The following is an 18334-nucleotide window of genomic DNA, read 5'->3' as shown; positions in this document are numbered from 1 at the left end:
AATTGCTCCATATTTCAACAAAGAATATCGCTGTAATTTATATGCGAGAAAATTCAATCACCTTGTGCGTTAAGGTGTGCACTTAACGGTTAAATGATTAACATACGTGAAATCGAGATTAAAAAGCTCGATGAAGGGTGGACAGGAGGACAGTGATGAGGTCGAAGGAGAACGGACGAAAGAGGAGCAGGATTTCGTAGAACACGAAAATTCGACTTGTCCGACTAATAGTCGAATAAAATTCGAGTAATGGGGAGAAGTTTAAAATCGGATCACTTTTGCTCCATTTACGTTCCTTTTCCGGTCGACATTTTCCGCCCCGTAGCTCGACCGGCGATCAATCTCCTGTATTTGGGGAAAAAATCAACCGCGATCGATCATACCGTAAAAGACTGTGTGTGCCATCGTCATTTGGCGCGCACATACGCGAAATCTCTGGATCGTTCAAGAACGCAATATCTGCACCGCTGACGGCTGTACTTGTACAATTATAGTCGAGCTACGAGGTCCTTGATGGGTCATAAGATGAGTACATATACGAAGCGTGTTTTCATCCAGATTACGTTGCTCTCTCTATGAACTCGCTTTACGATATATAACATATTTATTTGTAATGGCGATTGAGATTCTTATCGATCGAGTTGGAATCTAGATTACATTGCTTCGAATGAACGAGATTGGAATAGACTTATATTTTACTCTTTTTTTTTTTATTTACTGCAATGATGATATCACGTAGACACATAGATGACATCACTGAACATTTAACTTTTACATATCTCGATCATCTAGAGATTGTTACTAGCGAAGCGGATATTATAACTTTTAATCAAGATTATTTTGGCTTATGAAACATATACGGTTAGCAAATATTTTATATTACATATCAGTCTCTTTATTCGTAATATATCGTCTTGGAGTGGCAATAGAAATTTTTTTCTAGAAAATTCAGTTTTTATCTACTTTATAAAAGCAGAATATGGAAACATATAACGTAAATATACGTGCACACTTATGTGTTACACAATTTCTATTTTGCTTCATAAAGTAAATAAAAATTTACTATCGTAGACAAAAATTTCTATCGCTACTGTTCCTCTTTTTTTCTCTCTCTCTCTCGCTCTCTCTCTTATTTTAAACACGACATATTTTATACATATAATATAAAATATGATTATTTATATGTGTATTTTTATATATATGTGCATTTTTTATTACATATTATTTGACTTTATCAAATTGCAATTTGCATTAGCAAGTTTTTTATGTGTTGAATACATTAAACAGCTTTCTGATCCGCAATATTTCTTATACAATTTTGCGACGATGATAACGAATATTGTATATGTTTCGTATCATCCTCTAGCTTGTCAGGATGCTGTAATGAATTATGCAACACTTCATATAGCGTTTGGAGGCATTATCGATAGAAGGGGTCAAAATGGTCTCTGTTTTCACTTGGATTGTTCCGTAATTTTACGAGAATGATATGAGAATACAATATGCATGGACGATGAGTTAAACATTATGATACTATAATAGCATCTCGACACAATATAATGTGAACTTACAGAGTAAGAAGACAATGACATTTGACATCTCTCAATTGTAAGATAAATGAACATTATATTATTGTTGAAAACATTGATATTATTTTTAAAATAAATTAAATTAGAATTTAACGGCATGCATTTACAACATGAATTTTTATTACATATACAGTACCGGCCAAAAATATATCACCTTTAGGATTTTTGAGCATAAATTTAATTTAACTTACTTACTTATAAAATTTCAAATAAAATTAATTTTTTATATTATTATTTTACGAAAAATATTTTATTTGGTAAGTTCTATTTACTATCAAAACATATTATGATATTATAAATATATCCATGCACTTTGAATAAAATTATACTCAAAAATACTAAAGGTGATATATTTTTGGCCGGTACTATATATATATATACTTTTAGAATTCAAATTTAATTATAATTGTAAGACAAACGGATGCTTTATCGCAATCTTTTTTATCTAATATATTCAACTGACCCATCAGTCTGCGACTATAAATGTGGATATCTTTTTCTGAATCAAATGTCATGTCTCGGAAAACTCAAGCGTCAAGTATAAAGATATTATGCAAACGTCTGTTTAATCTGCGACTCACGTTTTCTTTTTTTATTCTGAAAGTTAGTTTTCTACACCTTGGCGTTTAAGCAGCATCGATCAATCTTTTATACGGTTGAAAAAAAAAATGTATGTGCGATCGATAATCCGATATAGTCTCTGCCTTTCTCAGGATATACATGCACGTATTCCGCCACATGCATGCGCCAGAACTAGGACAACTCGGAGCAAAATATCGCTCTTTTATTGCGTAATTATCGACACGACGACAGACCGTGGATTTTCCTTGCAACGAGAAAAAGTATCCTCTCCATGATTGCGTAAAGCTTGCGTTTTCTCGCTTAGATGATGCAATTTGATAGCCATACCTACCAGTCGTGGAAAGGCATTGTGTTCCACGTTGACAATTTCCAGGCCGAGAGAAGCGGTATCTTACGAGCCGGACCGCTGTAAAATTGAGTAACGGTACGTCGTTACCAACTCTCGGAGAAAAAATTAAGTTAGAGAATCGAACTTTTTCAATTTCTCAAATTTCTTTTCTCGTTCCCGGAACACAATCTCGTATTATCTCGTTTAAAGCTATGCATAATGTGTTTGCGAATAAATAAAATTGTATATTTTAGGAATAAATGCATTTTTAAAATAGAAAGAAAAGTACACAGTTACAAGTGACTTTGTGTTTAGGCTATGATCTTTAGTGTAATTATGTAATATAAATTTATTTTTGCGATGCCAGTACATATAGTCACAATTTCATTTATTTCATTAAATATCCTTCTTTGTATAAGGTATATTTTAGAAGTTTTTCCAATTATTTTTTACCAACTTACAGTTTAAATTTTACTTAATAAGTCAAATTTATGATTCCGTCGAGATATTCGCATCTATGCTATTCGTATAATATTACACCATAATAGTCTCGGCACGTTGCACAATGTTAATACAATCTTTTTCTCCTCAGTTAGACACCCGATCTTATTCAAGGAAAGTAATCTAAAAGTTTATCGCGACGACGGATGAAACTTCCACGATATAATTCCCATTAGGTCTTTAGGGTACTTTACATATCATTCACACTTCGTAATGGGGTACTGTTTTCGGTCGGGAAAGCTTCACTGTGACAGAACACTGGAATCCGCCAGAATTGTGGTCGCGCAAAAAAGACAACGGGGGAGAAACACAGAAGGGATTGGCGGTGGCAGTGGACAGCCGCCGAGGGGTGGGTGGTAGGGGAGAATGCGAGGGGGTTTGATGGTTGGGAACATTGGAGTGGAGTGAAGTTGCTCGTATGGTTGCCTTGGTGAGGCGTGGTGTATATCGATCTCAGACTCGCGGGAGTGCGGGGAAAATTATATTTGCAGTGCGAGAGAACGGAGAGAAGAGACGTGAAAGCCGGAGGGGGTTTGAGAAAAGCAGGAACGCCAGATTGTTCGGATAAAAGCGCACTCGCGCTCGAATTCGATTATCTGGATCGATGTGCGCGCGAATCTTTCGGCGGCGATTAACTCGTTTCCGATCGAGTGTGGAGAAAAAAAGAAAGGTGTTCCGCGCCCCAGTTACTGCAGTTTCCTTTACCGAGAGTTCGAGAAATCGACCGTATTTGAAAATGTAATCGAAAATCGTGGAAATTTAATGGAGTGCTCGCATCACGCCAATTGGAAATAAATTAACGGCGTGTTTCTCCCATCCCGGTTTTTCGTGCACGTACGCACTCCGCAGTTTCAAGTAATTAATAATTTCGTTACGACACGTAATTGCGAATCAAACCAAAATATTGATTGGGAGTTAGAAATATGTTTGCGAGTAAATATTTAATTATCTAAAATTACCTATCCTGTTAAGTAAAATAATTACAGTTTGAGGAAATTATGAAGTTGGAAGTGAAAACAGTATAAGTATCATTCGCAATTAATTACAAAACAGAGTAAGCGCATTAATCTCTTTGGTAGCAATTTTTCAAAGTTAGAAATGAAGGGATAAATTAATTTTTATTTGTTTAGCAGATTTATGTCAGATTTAACGCGTGATATGTGTTATTGGAAAATATATTTACAAAATGTATATATATCTCGAGTTTTGTTTTATTACTCTAAAAGGGAGAAAATTATTTTTAAAATACAACATATATTTTTATGTGTACATATTATCATTTATATTTCACATCAATTAATAAATGTTAGGGATAATGACAAGTTGTTAAGCAGGAGAACGTCAAGAAAATGCGACTGTCAAAGTGAATGAAATAGAAACGAGCAACCGTGTTGTGTTTACGCGCGCCGTTAACGGCACGATTTTCCGCGCAAACGGAAAAACAATTATCGGATTATCCGGGAATTGCGCGTCACGTTTCATTATTAATCAAGAGTAATTTTTGGAGCATACGCAGCATACATACGGAAACCCGGGATCGATAACGAAGCGAACAAGTGTATTATTTAATGCAATTGCGCGTTCCTCCAATCCAGAATGAATGAAATAGCATCGAGATGCTGTTTTGAAAACTTTGTTCTTTGGCGTGATTACACCATCGTCCTTTCTCACCCTTAGTTCGCTCGCTGCTCGCTGATGTCTCTCTCTCTCTCTCTCTCTCTCTTTCATACGTTCTTCAAACTTTACTATCGCAAAGTTTCAAAATTTGAAACCGTTCGTATACATATGTACATAAGTTACGCGTGCTTGCCTCTCGAATAAAGCGAGCGAGCAAAGGTAGTAAAGGTGGTTCCATCAACAGAAATTAATGATTCACGTTCACGGGCGTGCATCGCCGCAAACATTTTCGCACGAGACGATATCTAACCCCCCCGGGTGTTTGTATTTTAAGAATTTCATGCTTCTCTCTACTTTCGTCTACATATATATATATATATATATATATGTTTCACTTTTTCATTCCCTGGTTTTTACGCTTTTATGTTCACCTCTTATCGTCTCATATTCCGCGTATGTGCACACGCGGATGCGATATTTTCTAGGTAAAAGCGCGGCAAAACTTGCGAAAATAACGGAAATATTGTGTATGTGAAGATAACCTTATATAGCTATTTAGTTATTGAAATAAAGAAAGGACTACATAATAAAATAGATAAACGAAAAAAATAAAATGAATAGAGAGAGATCGTTATGTGAATTATAAAAGGGAAATTTATTTATATATAAAGGGGAAATTTTAAGAATTTGAAAGATATTTTTTTAAGTTCCAAGAAAGTAAATTCCTAAGCTTTAATTACATTGTTTCTCGAAAAAATATTACTTATTGATCATATTGATACCTCTCTAAAGATATCTCTAAAATTTTTAACACGTTGCGAAGGCTTTCTCCTTTGCAGAAGCAACGTAATCTTACCTGACAGTAATGTATCCTGAGGGAATTTTATGGATTTTTCGTATGTTCCAACAGCGTGATATAAAATTAGATACGAGAGAGAGAGAGAGAGAGAGAGAGAGAGAGAGAAAAAGAGAGAAAATACACGGAAATATTAATCTTTCAAATAGAAAAAAATATCTCACGTAAAGGGAATACTTTGTGTTAAGTAAAATGTCGAGAATAGCTTTTTACTTTGGAACTCTTGTCAAACGAGCATGATTTTTTTCATAAAATCTGCAACACGTCTTATCGTAGAGTCTTAAAGCAACATTTTTCGATATTATCGACATTATCAGTGATAAAGCAGTGCTTTAAGAGGCAAAAAAAAAAATTCAAGAAACTGATTCTGATGTGATGCATCTTTTTTACTACAGGAAAGATCTTAATGTATTCTCACATTATGCTTTCGCAAGCTACAGGCTTGCAGCTTTAGAAATGTACAGAAAATTTATACGTAGTAAAATTAAACGTCAGCAAGAAGAAATTACCTGCTCTGTACTAAGAATCTTTTATTCATAAAACGTTTGTTAGATATATACGAGGAACGCGAAACACATATCGTAACAAATCAGAGTAAAAAATGAGCTTGTTGAAGATTGAGAAAAATGTGCTAATGTACTATCGAAAACGCTATCGCTATTAACGTCGTTCGGTGTCAAGAAATTTCGCGAGAAAGCGATAATTTTGATTTACGTTGGCTATAACTATACGTTGCTGTGCTGTTCGATCGTAAATCTTTCTGCGGGTTCGCGGGAAGATAAATTTGGTGTCAAATCGTTGTACGTGAAATTCAACGATGGCACTTCGTAAATCGAAGTTTTCTTTTCAAAATGATTTGTTGTTATTTTTGCAGAATTTTCTATTATTAAACTTTGATTTTTGATGTGTGGGAGAAGAGAGAAGAGTGAAACGAAATGAAAAGAATGATTTTTCGAAAATTTTCTTGCTTTATTATAATAACTCTTTCTCTCTCTCTCTATTCTTTTATTTTTCTTGTATAATTTTTCTACAGAAAAAATATATCCATTAGTCGTTAATTCATCAGCTCTTGTCTCGAAAAAGCAGAACTGCAACTTGGCTATTTACCGCTTCGATTAATCTTCATATCATCCAGCTCTGACGATTTATCGATGAGATAATTCGTCCAAGTTCGTAAGCGCATAATGTTGGTAGAGAAGATCTATGACGTGAAAAAGCAGGGAGATGTCGGCGGATAATATTCGCGAGAGACATTTGTGCCGCGCGAGTCTTTTTAATCGACTATTAGACTAAAATGACATTGTTCTGGAACATCGATAAATTCATAGCCGACCACACTCCATCCGTCACCGTCATCTTCGGAGTCAGACCGATTAACGGGCGTTCGAGTACTGCCTTATTTACCGAGGAAATGTAATTTACGATCGCGCGCAGTCGCGCAACAAAGGATTGCATTAAGTCATAATCGTAGCTACAGACTTTCTAATTGCAAAGAGTTTACTTTGTCGAACAATAGAGAGAATGGAGAAAATAATTCGCGCGAGACGCGCTCGTTGTCTTTCAAATTTATACCTTTGTAAAATGAAATATCTAGAAATACGATAATTTTATAAGTTTATTCTCTTTATCGAAAAATTAAAGTTGCGTACCAACTTAGTTTTTATTAAATTATTCTACTCGTGTGCAATGAGATTACTTAATAATATAGTACAGAAAAAAATGTGACACACACACACACATATATATATATATGTGTGTGTATATATACAAAATAAATTAAAAATTCTGAATTTTTGATCGCAAGAATAAAATTATAATGAAAATATGTTTGATTTTTAAAGCAATTGAAACGTGTTAAAATGCGATAAAATTTATTTTTCACATTTTTTTTGCTAGAAAAAAAGATAAAGGTACATTTTATCAACTTTCATAAGATTTTGATCTTTGATTCTCGTAAAAAGTAAGCTTAGCTTTTTTTAGAATCCTTTAAAATTTAAATCGATATGAAAGACTTATCAATATGCCATTTCACGACAGCCAAATCGTAAATGTAGATTACGTGGAACGCTTCCATATCAGGATACGTGCGAACTTCCGGTGACCATATGGCGTGTGCCAATTTATTACGTCCAGAATTCCCTCGAGCGCGTTAATCGCTTCTCGTGATACCGAAGGATGAAGCCCTTGGCATATACGACGGATCTGGTACACTAATTTATATCGATGCTCAACGATAACATCATCGTACCGGCGCAAATTAAAGAGATTCGTATATAAACTGCCATGTATACATTCCTATATATTTTTGATATCATGTCACATTTTATGCATTTTTGAAACTGATACGTCATCCTTTTTTGAGCTTTGATATATTATCCTCGTTTCACATATCGCACAACCAGCACAAAGTTTTATTTACGGCATTTATTACTGCATTGGGATTAAATTTGTATTTATTACATGAAAATATTGAAGTGCATTGCGCGAAATAACTATGGAATATTATATTACTACTCTATACATACTTTCGTGTAATATATTTATGTAATTATATAAGATGTGAAATTTTTATACGTAATAAAAATGCGTTACAGAACAAAAACGGTGGCAATCGAAGAAATTATTCGGATTATTTTATTTCTCCATGAGAACACTTTTATGGTTAAAACAAACTCCGAAAGTGCTCTGATGGTTATTTTAAAAGTTAATGATTTTTTCGAAAGTATATTTTTATTTTACATTTAAAGACTGCGAAAGCCATTCGACGAACAGCGCACTCGGTGAGAAAAGTGAATTTCCTTATTATTAAACCACATCTTATCTCCGGATTGTCGACTTTATTCCACCAAGATTCGCTTCGAAGCTTCGGAACTTCAGAACGAGGAGCAAAGAATGTTATTAATCGATATACGAGATTATTTTGCGAAATATTAAAAGGAAATAAGAAGTAGACATAAAAGATTTTTAATCATTTACATTTTGATTGTTATGTGAGATCGTTCAGGACTTTTTTCATAAAACATAAAACGTGGCGAAGTGTAAGAAAGAGCTTTTTTCCGCGCCAAGTTCTTTAGTTTCTCTTCTCTAAAAAAATGTCAAACTATGTGGCGCGAAAGGAGACGAGCTAAAACAGAGAGAAATTCTCGACACGACTTTCTTGAAGAATATTTAGAGAAGTTTCACGAGTAACACCTTGCGCCAACCGCGCGTACTTGGCTCACCGCAATCTTGATCATGATTATATACGCTACGATGCATAGTATACGCAATGTTGTTCCAAGTTTTCGTGAGAAATGCATAAATACACTTGCTAGAAGATGAGATGCATGGACGTCAGATAAGAAAGATTGTGAAGAAACCAGAACCGTGTACGTGGAGTATAAAATTTCGCTGAAAAAAAATAAAAATTTACGTCTCATGGAAATTATAATTAAGCACGTTTGTCATATATCATGTTTGTTTACTCTGACTGTATAAAAAGATGATGTTTTCACATTTCTAAGATTACTGCAAAGAGACGAGAAGTCAGAATTATACGACTTTTGTATTTATTACAGGCAGAGGATATGCAAAGTAATTTATCAATATTCTGAATTTTTTTAATGTAAGAAAAATGCTTTATAGAAATATTTAGTAATTAAATATAAATAAAATAAGAGAACTCGAATTAATATCGTATATCTCGAGATTGGTTAGAGTTTTTTTTATCTGTTCTTAATCTCGCGTGATTAAGTCTCGGACAAATTTTGCATAATTTATCATCACATCGATTGGTAAGGGGGGCTTTCTCTTTATTTTCGCGTGAAGTATTACGTGAAGTATTTGCTTTAAAACTTTTATCAATAACCGCAAAAATGTCCGCGAAAACGCGATGTTAAAAAGTTAGGGCGCAACGTCGTACTTCGTTCCATTCATTCTACTGGGTATCAAATCTCTCGGATTATTTCAATTTGTAAGTTTGCGAAGAGAAGCACAAAATCGCTCTATGTGTAACTTCACCGTATATACGCAAAAACTTTATTTCGCTCGTTTCTGGTCCGCCGCGTGAACTCGAAAACTCATTTTCCGAGCCAAGGAGGCGCGAAGAAGGAGCTGTCCGGGCTTTTTCAGCCGGACGAGAGACCGTTTGCCGTTACTTTAGTAAGTGACTTTGTTTATTAACCGGACGGGCTCCCAAATTTCCTGTGCGATGATCGTCTGAGCAATGTGAAAGCGGCCCGTTACAACAATATGATGTAAAGTACATGCCGACCGAGATAAAGTTGGTTTATTTTTTACAGCCCGATAAATCTCGAGTATCGTGCCGCGCGAATCACAATTTCAAGAGAAAAATAGTATGAAGGTTTATTGCGTGTCATATTTGTACATTTATAAATTTACATAATAAAAGAAATACAGTTTTTAAAGATAAATTTACTTTTCAAAATTTTTGTACACTTATATGTATGTTATTGTACGATTTTAACAATAAGTATAAATTATAAGGTATACTCTGTACTCTATACTTTATGAATTTTTCAACAATCTTGCCGTAAACAATTCGATAACACGTGACACTCTCGATCCTAAACATGAGTGTTATATCGAGAGGGAAATACTTCAAAGGTTACAAGGGATCCACCCTTGCTTGCTCCGATTTTCGGCAACTGAGGGGATCAAGTTACACTTTGACCTGCAACATACACGTAGATATAGTGTCGCAGGTGTCGAAGATAGTGATGCAAATAATAAATAAACATAGTATCATATAAAATACATACACGTGAGGAACGGGCGATGAATGTGTAAAATTGCGAGTGCTACGGTAACGATGATCTGAGCACATGGTTTCCCTCGTGCAAAAATAAACTGAAATAGTCGAGCGATAAATATTTTCATACGGCACTCTGTTTTCGAAAACATCAATTTTAGAAATTGGAAAATCGATGTTTTCGAAAATCTCAATTTTAAAAATCGATGTTTGATTCTAATAAACTTTATTAGCAAGCCATTTAACTCGCATAAAGAGAGAAAAGATTTCATAAAAAGAGAATAAAAAATCATGTACTGTTAATATATATATATATATATATTATAACAAAATATTCATTATTTAATCTGCTATAAGGACATAATTATTGTATGAAATACACTTAAACTCGAAGAAAACCGAGAAAATATTTTATTCTCACTCTTCAGCATGAATTTTTCGTAACCTCGTATGGAGAAATTTATTTGTACAATTTTAACTTATTTTTGCACGAGAAGTCATTCGCGAACACGCTGCGAAAATAAAGCCAAAATTGTACGAATAAATTTCTTCATACGAGGTTTCGTTCTTAAAAAATTCAAATTGAGAATAAAATATTTTTAAAAGTATTTTATCTGTTTTCTTCAAGCTTCAATATTCTTCAATAATTATGTCCTTATATATGGCCAATAAAATAATGAATATTATATAAATATTAAAATTTTATATCTATATACATATATATATATATATATACACTCAATTTTTTATTCTCTTTTATCATCCACTGTAGATTGGAATTTTCGATGCCGCGACTGGCTGACCGTATCTTGTCTCTCGCTACTTGGTTGAAGAATTGGCTGTTGCGAGCAGCGGTTCGTGGTGCTGTAAATTTATCAGTAGCACCGCGGTACATCGTGGGGGATCCTTTCGCGCGCGCAGGTCGTATAACTCTTTAATGCTCTCCAACGAGCCATATTCCCGTAAGAGAGGCTCTCGCTTCTTGCCCTTCTGGAGCGGATGAGCGCATTCGTCGTTCCGCTCCAGAAGGGAGCTTCGCTTTGTATCTTGCCGTTTTGCAAAAGAGAATGGCATCCCTTTGGAGCAACAGCGGACCTTTCGCTGATGCGTAGCTTCAGGGATTCTTGTTACAGCGCGTTATTTGGCCCAACTGCATATTGCGGATTGGACAATTACGGTTATATTGGAGCAATTTTCTAAAAGAATCCTTAAGGATGTCTCTAGTTGGAAAAATTTAAACAGAGTTTTAGAAGTTTATAAACTGAAAGAAAATATAGGAGAAGAATCTTACAGAGATTTTTATGATATCTTGCTATAAATATGCATATTTCGATGAATATTAGATCAGTGTTGAGGAATCTTAATAAATTAGTTCTTCGAGGAGAGTTAAAGTTAACACATATATTATAAGCAACATTTTTTTTTACTAACAATATTAGATTCCACGAATTATTATATTATTAAAATATTATTTAAAAAATATGTTGCTGACAATATCACCCAATAAGAATATTGAATACATTGAGAAAAAAATAATATTAAATCAACAATATCGCAGTTGAAATTTATTTTATTAATTCAACAACTTTTTTAATACGCTATTATTGATTCGATTAATAATAATGTTGTTGAATTAATAAAATAAATTTCGACTGCGATGATGTTGTTGATTTAACATTTTTTTTCCAATGTACATATATATATATATATTTTTTTTTTTTTTTTTAACAAGAAAAATTGTCGATGTGTAACGACGACAGCAAACTATTAAAAAATCGGAAATCGAATCGGCGAAAGAACGTTGATTTTCGATGTCGATATAGCGGCCCCGCGTTGTATTAGCTCGGCAAAAAACGAGCAAATCTTTCAGAGAACCGAGGTTTTCGTTCAGATGTTTACTAATCTTGTGCCAGATATTTACCATCCAGTCCTTACGATGGTTCAATGCGACGACACTCGTTTCTTTTTTTTCTTATTCTTCAATCTCACACGGATTGTGGAAAGAGAGGTAGAATAGGGATGTGAACCGAGAGTTGAAAGTGGAAGAGAGGGAGAGAGTAAGAGAAAGAGAGAGAGAGAGAGAAAGAGAGATTCGTTATTGATTCGAACTCGACACAGCTTGGGTACAGTCGTAGCAGACCATCGTCGTCACCGTCGTCAATGTGTACTTACTAGAGGTTGCTGGCAGGCACAGGCGCACGCAAAAGCGCCCGGTTGTGTATAGTCGGATTAGATTGTGACGACCGATGACGGAGGCGGAATGACCCCGATACACTATCGATGGATAATCTCGAGAAACGCGAGTGAGCAGCACCCATCTACCCTTTGGAGCGTACGCGCCCCATTATAATTGTTAAGAGTGCAAAAAGATTAATAAAATATATCTTTCAGGACAGAATCACTTGGATATATTTTTTTTTGATTGCAAAGTGACCCTTGATGTGCAAGAAAAAAAAAAGAAATAAATACTGGAGACGATAAGAATTGCTCGCGACAGAAATTTTAGTCGTTTTCATGCTTTATAACGTTAGACGTCTTAATCTTCTTTTTATGATATAAATGTAGAAAAGAATTTTGAATACAAAGCAGTTTTGAATAGCGTATGAGAATGAAAGTTGCACTTTTTTTTTTACTAAAGCTACACTATGGATCAAAGATGAATAAAGAATAATTACATTTAAATAAAACTTTTATTCGAAAAGAATCCTTCGCTTAAAAGTTAAAAAAAGTATTTAAAACGTTCGAAACTGATCTCTTTAGATAAGAGTAATGTGGAAATATCGATTTTATAGTATCAATGTTTTTGAAGGAGAGATCCATAAAGAAAGAAAACGAATAACGCTCTCTTCCTTTCTCTCTCATTTCCTTTTTGCAAAGAAAATTTCTTGCTTTTTATTTTCTTTCGACGATGTAACTTTGCGTTCATTAGCTCTTCTAAGTCATTCGCTATTTTCTCTCCCATCATAAAATGTTAAAGAACATCTGTGATATTTTAATATAGTCATTTCTGCGAAACATGCGCAGAATTACCATGTCGGATAAAAAAATACAATGGTTTGCAAGATTTATAAATATCAGCGAATAAAATAACAAATTTTCGTACATAATTTATGGTTTGGAAAATTTATCCGTGCTACAAAACCGTCAGGTTCTTATATTCAGATTAAGGAAATGTGTTGCTACCGGAGTCAAAATTTGCTGAATTATACCATACTCAGTCACGGGACAAATGAAAAAAGGACAGACGAAGAACGGAGTTTGCTTCGAACTGGATAGTGATAGATGACGAATCGATCGGTCGTTAATTTTGATAAATGACCCGAGAGGAAACCCGTTTTTAACGAGCCATCATGCTTATGCAGTTTTTTTATCGCCCTCCACGCTTCGAGGATATATCGGTCGCGCTATGAAAATAACTTCTGTTGTTCGATTATCGCGGCGTGACTGGAATTTACGAGATAGATTATGTTCGTCCTTTTTGTGCGTCTGCTCTCTCTCTCTCTCTCTCTCTCTCTCTCTCTCTCTCTCTCTCTCTCTCTCTCTCTCTCTGACATTCACATTTAGATTTTTATAATTTTTCAATTGTCCATATTTGCAACTCTTAATCTAATGAATCTACAATTTAAGATAATGCGAAAAACAGTATCGATACATATATGCAAATGCAGGTGCATTTAATTCGAACCGCGTAGCAGCTCTGTGGTAAAATAATTCTCTGATATCGTTAACTTAATATGATTTATTATTTGTGCAGTTGCGGTACTTATCTCACATTATATGTAACCGGTGTACTCTAGTCTTTCGCGATAATTGCTCATTTATTATTGATTAATCGCGTCAACATCACTATTTTAACTTAACATTGGTTTTTAATCTTATTTTCGGCGCGATACGAATGTAATTACATTAACATAATTTATATATATATTTATTAACTTTATTCTACGTTAAGCTAATGATATCTGCATGGTATAGTGTGATTGTTTCTCTTTAATTTCTCAATTTCTAATATATGAACATATTCCAATTAATTATAAGTACTGTCAAGATAGAGTAATGGCGCATGTAATTAAAATTTTCTGTCCCTCGAAAACATTATTATTACTTTATTCAAAATATTTTAATTCGTAGGAATAACAAAAAGGATAAATTACATAAAGCTCAATAATAATTTTGGATTATTCTGATGATTTAAAATACTGTAACCTACTTGTTCTCAAGAGGATACTAAAAATCCATTTCTCAATATTGACGTAAAAGTACATACTTTGCTACTTTCCCTTATAGAACTCGTTCGTTTTAGATCGCAGTGTGTCGATCCGCTTTGAAAAGAAGGAAATATGGAGTCGCGGGGATATTTTTGCGTCTTTCAAGTGCAGAATATCTCTCCTACGTTCTTCTTTACCTTCGTATTTATATGGAAATGCGAATGCGACGAGATGAGATACGGTAATGGGAATAATAATACGATATTTTGCGAAATACGACTAGCGTCTGATATCGTAGCTGAAACATTCGAGACAGTACGGTATTTACGTGCCACCGCACAGCGTCTTGTGATTCCCGCGCATTCCCCTCCCCCTCCCCTCCCCCCACCCCCACCCGCAATCCCCCTTTCCTCCCATCTTTGCATTGATTACTCCATTGTGGTTCGTTAATGACGTCAGGTTACTGCAACAACAATAATCTGCGGCGCGAAGCGATTCGCTCAACGTCGACAATTAATTCCGACGGAATTGATGGCATGGCGATAACGTTCGAACGTTAGGCACTATAGAGGGAGAGAGAGAGAGAGAGAGAGAGAGAGAGAGAGAGGAGGGAGAAATGTTCGTAATGCGGTCGCGGTAGGAATACGAAATGTGTGTAACAACGATATCTCGTTTATCTCAATATATATATACATATATTTCCGGCTGCGAGTAATCTCGTCGCATTCGCGGAAGCACGCGCGAAAGGGCGAGAATCCTCGGCGGGAAAATGTCACTCTCTTCTCCCCCTTCCCCCTCCCCCTCCTTCCTTCTCTTCTCCCCCTGTCAGTGAAAAGTTGCCTACGCTTTATCGTAACCCTGCGGTTACGTGCCAGCGAAGCGTATGCAATTTTCCCTATCGCTTCGGAGTAAGAGAGAGAGAGAGAGAGAGAGAGAGAGAGAGAGAGAGAAGCGGCAAAAAAGGGAAATGGGAAGCAGAAGGTGAGCGGGAGACGGTTCGTTAATCCCGTGCACTTCTGCATTTCGGTTAAAACGAATGTTTTCCGTCCCGATCACGTTCGCCCGCTCGCGACACTCGTGCTTTGCGTGCGTGTTAAAGGATGACGGATCGCCTGTCCGGAATATCGAGCGATCACTTGATAAAGCGTCATTACAACGTTGGCCTCAATCGGCGTCGGTCTGACAAAAAAAAGAGCGACGTTAGATTCGATATCCCGTTGATGCCGTTTAATAACGCGACACGTAATACGCGTTGCTCGCGCGCAACGCCGACATTTCCCCTCCCCCCCCCCCGCCCCCCGTAATAAAGGAACTGGCAGTAATATCGTGCCCGCCTCGCATTTGCCAGGCGACATAAAAATTATACGCGAGATATAAATATGGTTTTTATTATGCTACATATTTTTCAATACGTTCCTTTTTTTTTTCGCGATACATATCCGAAATTGCCACGAAAAATTTTATGTCGCTATACTTTTTTGAATTTTGAGGCAAACGCAAATTATCCTGATTATATTGCGTTAAGATTAGATGATGAATTTTTCTGTATAGTCTGTTGTGTGCAGGCTAATATAGAACTAATACTGGCAGGGAAAAAATAACTATAGCTATCGATAAAATCCCGTTCCCTTTTAATTACCTTAACACGCGCGCGTCATAGAATTTTAATTTTTTTTTTTTCCGTATCTTGATCAAAGGAACATTTTAAAAGATTGCGACTTTTAAACGAATCATAATTGCAGTTTTATTATAGCTTTGTAGTTTGCACTAGTTCGTTGTACATGTAAAAAAGGAATGAAAATTATTATGATTACACTATTGAAATCATGCTGATATCACGCGTTTCCGGAGAGTTGTTCAGCAAAATTTGTACGCCCGATAAATAGTATACCGCGCATTTGTTTGCTCGCTCACCTTTTAGCACGTGAATCAGCACATTTGTCGCGAGTGTAGTTTTGTACCGAATACTGAATTTGATATCTCATCGTACATTTAATATATGAAAATGGTATACTGCTTTAGACGATATACGTAATAGAATGATTCGTTTGATTTTAATTAATTAGGTGACATTTATTCGAAATTGCGGCGAGATTCAAATATTGCACCTGACACGAAATTATTCTGCGTAATTGCAAAAACATTAAAGCAAACTCGCAATGATTCTATTTGATTAACGCATCGGTGATTTTAATGGAAGTGTTTTATCATGATGATTAATGAAAAAGAAATTCTCATATATTAATATAAATATTATATTAATTAATTTTTTCTCGAATTATCTGTAATGAAAACTGCGATAGCCTGTTAAAAATTTCGAAGCGGAATTAAAGGACGGCGGTAAAATTTGTTTGTATTAAATTATTATGCTCATTTATAAACTTCAGTACAATCTTTTTGTTTGTGCGTTGAATAACGTAACTGTGATAAATTATTAACAGTGAATAATTATATATGTATGTATATATATATATATATATATATATGTATATAATTAATATATAGTGAGACATATATAATATATTGTGTACTTCGGTGTATTATATTATGCGATACTTTTGTATACATTAATCGAAATTAAGTTTTTATCAAGGTATTATCGGAGATGTGTAATCTCTTTTTGAATTTTTTATGAAGTTAACGTAATGACATAAACACATGCATTGTGTATAATGCTATGTAAAGATAAACACGAATCTTTTAAATTTCCATTCGATAAAATGATTATGAAAAACGTTATTTTTTCGGCAAATATTTGGCATAATTTTAATATTATTATAAATTATACATTTGAACGTTATTTTTAAAAGAAGAGATGTTATCAAATATATCAGATACACTGTAGCGTGAAATAGCTACTCTGATATTTTTGCGCGCACCGAAATGGAAAATATGTATATCTATCTACATAATGTATAGATACGCGACATACGTTATTTTAGAGTTAGTTATTATTTTATTTGCAAAATGAAATTTGCAAATACATTCAAGTTTTCTAATAACAATGGGTTTGTAATTCCGCGGTGATCGCGCTGTTTGTTCCGGCAGAACGATTCGCAGAATCGGTCGTCGCATGAATATTCCTATAAGCAGCTGAATTGTGTTCGTCGGAAAATCTGTACCCTCCATAAATTATATGGTGGCGGTCGCGGTGAGTCGCTCACACAGTCTCAAAGATAAAATATTCAGCTTTGATATGGAAACGCGTTATTACCATAACGCCGTCGCGCGATTCGATTCCGTTTCCCGGTTTTAATCAGTGCAATAAATCTAATACGCTTGGGTTGTTAATTCGCTTCAGGTCACAAAAATCCATCAGCTACATGTGACTTAATTCTTTTCATAATTTCGAAATTTTTGAAAATAATACGTAGCATATAAACATTAATTACATAAGCAACAGACATTTTTCAACATATATTTATCGAGATAATTTTGAAAAGTTTTAGCGATTCCAAAGTCGAAGTTGATATTTTATATAATTACATATGTATGTGAAAAGAAGGAAAATAATAATCTACAAATTTATTATACAATGTTTTTGATTACGTATAAAAATTTTGTTGAAGCAAATAATAATTTCGAGCGTTAGATTTGAGATTAAAAAAAGATTAAAAGATTACCTGCGTAAAATAGGGGCATTAATTTTCTTTAATTAATCTTCTTCTTGTTTAGTATCCGCGAAGCCTCCGAAATGTTAATGTTTAGTTTGTTGATACATATACTGAAATAAAAACTACAATAGAGTATTGTTCTTGTTATTTACACAACGCATGGAATCTCTTGTTGACCGAGAAAATAACAATACACGATATATATATGTTTTGTATAAATATTAAAGTCGTAGTTGCTAAGAATCGAGTGTTGAAACAAACATCATGAGAGTGTGAGTATACGCTAGAG

General features: G+C 34.6%; 1 protein-coding gene across 5 annotated transcripts in view; it reads left to right on the top strand.

The window, feature by feature from the left end:
- LOC140664685 (multiple PDZ domain protein) overlaps positions 1–18334 on the top strand; it is a 101956-nt gene that overhangs the window by 12533 nt on the left and 71089 nt on the right. Inside the window, exon 1 of one of the 5 annotated variants that reach the window (XM_072890036.1) lies at positions 17785–18317. The exons of the other annotated variants lie outside the window; for them this stretch is intronic. Within the exon in view, the coding sequence (XP_072746137.1) occupies positions 18310–18317 (8 nt within the window). The 5' untranslated portion in view covers positions 17785–18309. Of the gene's footprint in view, positions 1–17784; positions 18318–18334 lie in introns of those variants that run through there. 5 annotated transcript variants of the gene reach the window in all.

The sequence above is a fragment of the Anoplolepis gracilipes genome, chromosome 4 (assembly GCF_047496725.1).
Source record: "Anoplolepis gracilipes chromosome 4, ASM4749672v1, whole genome shotgun sequence".
Classification (NCBI taxonomy): Eukaryota; Metazoa; Arthropoda; class Insecta; order Hymenoptera; family Formicidae; genus Anoplolepis; species Anoplolepis gracilipes.
This window is presented reverse-complemented; position numbering and strand designations above follow the sequence as displayed.